Source organism: Gekko japonicus, unplaced genomic scaffold (genome assembly GCF_001447785.1).
Source record: "Gekko japonicus isolate JY-2015 unplaced genomic scaffold, Gekko_japonicus_V1.1 scaffold2024, whole genome shotgun sequence".
Taxonomy (NCBI): domain Eukaryota; kingdom Metazoa; phylum Chordata; class Lepidosauria; order Squamata; family Gekkonidae; genus Gekko; species Gekko japonicus.
Window position 1 is genome coordinate 69854 of NW_015163149.1, and position 6199 is coordinate 76052.

The 6199-nt window shown below is 54.0% G+C and overlaps 1 protein-coding gene across 1 annotated transcript in view; it reads right to left on the bottom strand.

Annotated features, from left to right (window-relative positions):
• Positions 1–934: 934 nt before the first annotated feature.
• Positions 935–6199, bottom strand: part of ERCC1 (excision repair cross-complementation group 1) — a 15200-nt gene continuing 9935 nt past the window's right edge. Inside the window, exons 6-11 of the mRNA XM_015407034.1 lie at positions 5167–5266; positions 4836–4912; positions 4012–4111; positions 3387–3458; positions 2043–2111; positions 935–1275 (exon numbers count right to left, since the gene is read on the bottom strand). Coding sequence (XP_015262520.1) covers positions 1222–1275; positions 2043–2111; positions 3387–3458; positions 4012–4111; positions 4836–4912; positions 5167–5266 — 472 coding nt within the window. The 3' untranslated portion in view covers positions 935–1221. The remainder of the gene's footprint in view (positions 1276–2042; positions 2112–3386; positions 3459–4011; positions 4112–4835; positions 4913–5166; positions 5267–6199) is intronic.

Below are 6199 nucleotides of genomic sequence, written 5' to 3' on the forward strand. Positions count from 1 at the left end.
CGGTCCCGCCCCCGCCCCGACACCACCCCCCCCCCCAGGGGGATGCTGGGGCTGACCCGCTCATGGCCGCTTCCTGCGGGGACTGTTTCTGGGGCCATGCCGCCGGCAAAGACCGGCCCCTTCTTTGCGGGCACCCGACTGGGATTCTCGGGGAGTGCTGTGTGCGGAAGCATCCCGTGGGCTCCTCTGGGTTGATTCCTGCACTTTGGGGCTAAAGAGGGAACCGGGAGTGTCACGTTCAGGGCTGGGAGCTACTCTGCTGCTGGGCATAACCTGCCTAGAGATGTGAAGGCCTGGGGAAAAAACGTGCCCCCCCCCTTTCCCCCAAAAAATTGAAAAAAAAAAAATTGATTAGGGAATGTTTTATTTTAACACGATGAATAAAATATTTTAAGACAAGGTGTTCTAATATTTTCCAAATCATTTCTAAAAAATATGTATGGTATCAGATCAATCTGTGCACCGAGGACAAGCGAGTCCTAGGTTACCAACTGAACTCTCCAATGCAAGAACAAGATGCATTCCTTCCTTTAGGAGGTGCTATTGCCACAAGACAAGAAAAAGGTTTCAGTTTTGTTTTTGCATGTGGGTGGGTATCCTGTTTGTAATCATTGTGTGGATACACTATATTTTTAATATGCTCCTTGTGATAATTTCATGCCAAGTAAAAATGTCCATAGTCATATTTTATGTTCCTAAAGTAACAGAATGACTTTCAAATTGGAAAATAAAAAAGAAGTGCTAATGTAGCATTTTTTTTCAATTTTTGGGAATGGGTTTTTTTCTAAGTTTCAAAATTTCTGGAACCTGCCAGGCTGCCCCTACTCCCCCCCAAAAAAACCCCCCTCCAACAGGCAGCCTTTTTTGCCTGTCGCTATGCAACGAACATGAAATTGAGCCAACTTCAGAGGACGGCGGAAGACAGGAGGGCCTGGTGGGATCTTGTCCATGGGGTCGCGAAGAGTCGGACTCGACTGTGCGACTGAACAACAAAAATCCTTTTATTGCAAGGTGTGATATGTTAATTTCACCTCGGCCACCCGGCAGAAAGCAGCTTCTCTCCCCCTTCCAGGGGCCGGCTTGAGCCGAGCCTGTTGGTTTTCCCAGAAGGCACTGCTGGCGAGGGGGCTGTGCGGGTGGGGAGGGGTAACCCGCACTGCCGCCCCCCCCGTGCACGATCTTTCCGTTTGCCAGTTGTCTGGTCCGGGAGCGCCCCTCTGCTCATTTGGGGCCTTTGAGAAACGGCTCGTGGAGGACATCGAACAGCCTCTTGGCCTGGGGAGGAGAGAGAAGCGGCGGTGGGGGCGGGGACATCTTTTCCGTGGGCCTTGTGAACAAGACACAGGCGGTCCGTCTCTTTGGCTCTTGTCTGTAGGAGCTGCGAGAGACACCCCCCACCCTGTATTGGGTCGCCCAGACTGGGATGTGCGAGAGGGCGGGGCCAAAACCCCAGGTGCCGTTCCCCCTGTCCTCAGGTACCACCTCCCAGGTGTTCCGTGCCTCCTTGGGAGAAACCTGCAGGCCCCATGGGAGCTGCCTCTATGTTCCCCCCATGTGTGCGTGGGTGAGGGGAATTGCTGCTTTTTTTTCCACGGAGGGGAAAAGTGGGGTGCCGCTCCAGCAAGGGATCTCTGAGGGTCTTCTTGAACTCAGCCCTGAGAAGGAAGTGCCTCTTTTCTTCTCTGCTCTTTCCCACCTGCTGTGAAGCTTCTCCCCGCCCTGCGGTACTCCTGCCCAATACCACGTTTAGCTTTCTGCCCCCAAATCTCCCCCAGCCCCAAGGGCAGAACAATACAACGGTTTGGACTGTACAGGCTGAACCGATGATGTGGCCACTCACACGCCGCCTGGCGTCTGCTCCGGAACTCAAAAGTATTCCAAGCGTTGGCTAAGTCGTGAGGGACAGAACCTCACCCCTAATTCCAAGGAGGATTTTAATGCATTTTGGAGAGGGCAAGTGGTATTTTACCCGCCCTCTTGAGTGGACTGGTCGATGGGTTGTGAGGGGGGGGGGGAGCCCGGGGGACGTGTTCCCGGCTTACCTTCTGGGGCCCAATCCCCGGACAGAGGGACAGCTCTTCCTTGGACGCTTCCCCTAGGCTGGCCAGGGACTGCAAGGCAAGAGAAGAACCTTGAAATTAAGTAGGGACAGAACCCGGCACAGTGTGAGAGTTCTGGAGGGCAACGCTTATCCTGAAAGGTGGGGTGGAGGGCAGTGTTCCCTCTAAGCTGAGTGTGAGCCAGCTCACAGGTTTTTAGCCTCCGGCTCACAGATTTTTGCCTTAGCTCAGGAAGGGATGGCTCCAGAGCAAACTAATTTATTCAGTAGCCAAATCGCTCGCTCACACAACTTGAATGCCAGGAGCTCACCAAGTAGAATTTTTGCTCACAGGACTCCACAGCTTAGAGGGAGCCTTGGTGGAGGGTGTCCAAAATAAATAAACGGGGATAGTAGTCCGGGTAGCACCTTTAAGACCAATAGAGGTTTATTCAAGCTATAAGCTTCCGTCTGCAGGCATGCTTCTTCGGATCCGGGGGATGAGAGAGAGAGGGACCTTTTGAACATGACTCAGATGGGGTGAAACCAGAATTTAGTGTGCCCCAGGGCTTAGTTTGCCAGTTTGGTGTCATGGTTAAGTGTGCGGACTCTAATCTGGGAGAACTGGGTTTGATTCCCCACTCCTCCTCCACTTGCACCTGGCTGGATGACCTTGGGCAAGCCATAGTTCTGATAAGAGCTGTCCTTGAAAAAGGGCAGTTTCTGTCAAGAGCTCTCTCAGCCCCGCCTGCCTCACAGGGTGTCTGTTGTGCGGAGGGGAAGGGAAAGGAGATTGTAAGCCGCTCTGAGACACCTTTGGGTAGTGGAGGGTGGGGTAGAAATCCAATCTCCTCCTCTTCTTCCCGCACTGACTTGGACGGTGCAGGCTAGCCCGATCTTATCAGATCTTGGAAGCTGAACAAGGTCTGCCCTGTTTAGGATTGGATGGGAGGCCGCCAAGGAAGCCCTGGGTCACTACACAGAGGCAGGCAATGGATAAAAACCACCTCTGAACCTCTCTTGAAAAAGCCAAGGGATTGCTGCAACTTAACCAAACATTCCTCACACACCCGTTTAAAGGGTGGCAACTTAATCCTAGTGTGATGCCCCACAGACAGCCTCTGAGCTAAGTTGGCATTCTCCCCCCCCCCCATTCTTGGCTCCAAAGAATGGCTGGGTGGGGGGTCTAGAACCTTCTTTGGTGGCGAAGTTTGCAGCAGGGAGGCGACTTAACTGAAAGGGCAGGAGTCTGAGGTGTACGACCTGAATGGTGTCCCTTCCTGTAAGGCCCAAGGGGAGGGGAAGGGACCTCCCCTCTACGCCCGACCCCGGAAGAGAAGCTACTCACTCCGAAAGTGGAGAGGAGGCTCAGTGTGTCCGTCTTGTTCACTGACTTCACGCTAGTCAGGCAGTCGGTCGCCTGCAAAAGGGGCAGAACCGACTCAGCGTCTGATCTCTGGCAAAGCTTATCTCACCCCCAAAGTCGTTACAATGCCCAATTCTTGGTACGAGCTCTCATATATATACAGCCACACAGGCTAGTCTCTTCGTTTTATTCACACTGAATAGAATCAACTCTCTTAGTCGCACAGACTAAACTGTTGGCCTTATTCACACAGAATTAGACTCAAAATTCCATAGTCACACAGACCATGCTCTCTCTTTTCTGGGTACGTTGTAGGGCTATCTTTCGGCTATGCTCCTGCAGAGTGCAGGGGGTTGGACTAGATGACCTGCAAGGCCCCTTCCAGCTCTAACATTCCATAATTCTATGATTCGAACTTCACACACAGAATCACTTCATAGACACACACACAGAGAATCCTTTCGGACACCCCTCCTCCCACACTCTCAGTCATCAGCCAATCAAAATACACTCCCTTTATCACTCTTCTTTCAGTACTGCAGTGAAAACTAAACATTTAAAGGAACACACACACACCAAAACATGAAATCATTACAGGGACTCTTACTCGAGACAGGTAATTCTGGTCCACCTTCTCCTTCAGCAGGTCCGCCGGCTTCTGCTCGTAGGCCTTGTAAGTTTCGAGGTAGCGGCCGGCTTCCTCCGGGCTACAGAGTGGAAAAGGAGGAATCTTGTTTCAAGAGGTCCACCCGAGGGCATGTGACTGTCTTGAGCGTTGCTCACTACAATTCACAGTTTCCCTGGTGGGGGGGAAGCAGGCCTCTGGGGGGGCCCTTCAGGCTGGGAAAACGGCTCCCTACCAGTAACACGTACCACGATGATGATTATTAGTATCATATTTGTTAATCGCCCTATCCCAGCTCACACCGAGGTCTAGGCGACGTACAAGGGGTCATAATGCCATAGAACAAAGACACAAATTTTAAAATTTCCATATACAGTTGATAAGAACTAAAGTGAGAGTAACAGGATCCAAGGCGGCGACTTACAAATTTCTATACCAATTCTGGACTGCCCGGCCATTTAGTGGGGACGGGGACTTGCAACGAAATATACCCCCACCGTAACTGGGCTTGGGCACACCTGGGAACAATGAAGTTAAATAATTTAAGCACAGACCTCGCCGGGCAGGCCTGACTGCAAAGACCTGGGGAGAGGATGCAAGGGCAAGGCACTGTGCCGCTAGGCCCCCCGAGTTATGGCTCCAGAAGTGTACGGCGGGCACTTGACAAATCTGATGCCCGGTGGGCAGGAGGAGATGGGTGAGGCGCCCCTCTGCCTCCCTCCCCCCAGCCTGCTGGCCGGCGTGGCTCTTCTGGTGGTGGCACGGGGAATGGGGACGTCGCCCACTGCCGGAGTTCCCGCCCTCACCTCCAAGCTAGGATCAGGGTACAGTCGGCCAGGATGCAGATCTTTGCCAGCTCCTTCAGCGCCTGGTGCGGGTCTTTCTAAAGGAAGCAGGGGGGGGGGCAGAGACTGAGCCCGCTGGGCCTGAAGAAGCGGGAAGGGGAGGAGAGGAGGAGAAGGGAAGAGATTCCGGCAGCGGCGCAGGGCCTCTGCCGCCCCCCCCCCACCGAGGAAGGAGGCCGTTGGGCGAAGAACGCAGAAGCCACGTGAAAGAAGGTCTGCACGGAGGTGTGAGGCGGCTGGGAGGACTGGGGTGGCGGGGCGAAGGGTCTTCTCAGGGTCTGGAGTCTCTCACCACATCAACCTGAACCAGGAGCACCTGCAGCATGTAGGTCTTGCCCAGGCACCGAAGGCGTTCGTGGACGTAATTGGGCTTCAGGGTGTGGTAGCGGAGGCTGCAGGGGGCAGAGAGACAGACACCAGTCAAGCCTCTTCCCATAGACGCCTCGGAGACCCCCCCGGTGAGTCCCGGCCCAAAGGACGTCCGCCTAGCCTGGGGCAGGGCCGGGGCCTTTTCCGCCCTGGCCCCCCACCTGGTGGAACATGCTCCCGACTGAGATCGGGGCCCTGCGGGGATCTTCTTCAATTCCGCAGGGCCTGCAAGACGGAGCTGTTCCAACAGGCCTTTGGCTGAGGCGGTGGGCGTCCACCTGTGGCCCCCCCCCCCGCAAGGTTGTGGTCCCCCACCCACTGATAACCGGCCGCAGGAGTAATTTCGTAGAAAAAGAGGTGCAGGAGCTCATTAGCATAACACATTAGCATAACTTATTTGCATGTGCCACACCCCCTGAGCGGTGGCTGTTGCCTTCTGACACACGTCCGGTGATGTCAGGGGGCGTGGCATATGCTAATGAGTTATGCTAATTAGACCCTGCACCTCTTTTTCTACGAAACGACCCCTGATAACTTGTATGTGAATCGAAGACGGCCCCCAGATTTCCTGGATGGACCTTTTGTGGGGGAAATCCTAGTCATCCTTTCAGGTAAATTTATTACTATATGTAACTTGTATGTGTATAACTTGCATGTGAATAGAAGATGGCCCCCAGTTTTCCTGGATGGCCCTTTGGGGGGAAAAATCCTAGTCTTCCTTTCAGGCAAACAGGGTACCTTCTTAGTCTTTTAAGGTGCCACAAGAGTTTGGTTTCATCTGGAGGTTTCGCTGCAAAGGCCTTTGCTCTTCTCAAAGGGGCGTCGACCCGGCTTCAACAGGGGCCTTCCCGGCCCTCAAGCCCCCTCCCCCTTCAAATGCCTTGTGATGGCGCCACCTGTGAAGTCAGACTGGGGAACCCCCCCCCCCCCCCCGCAAAACACCAGAGGGCGCCGAC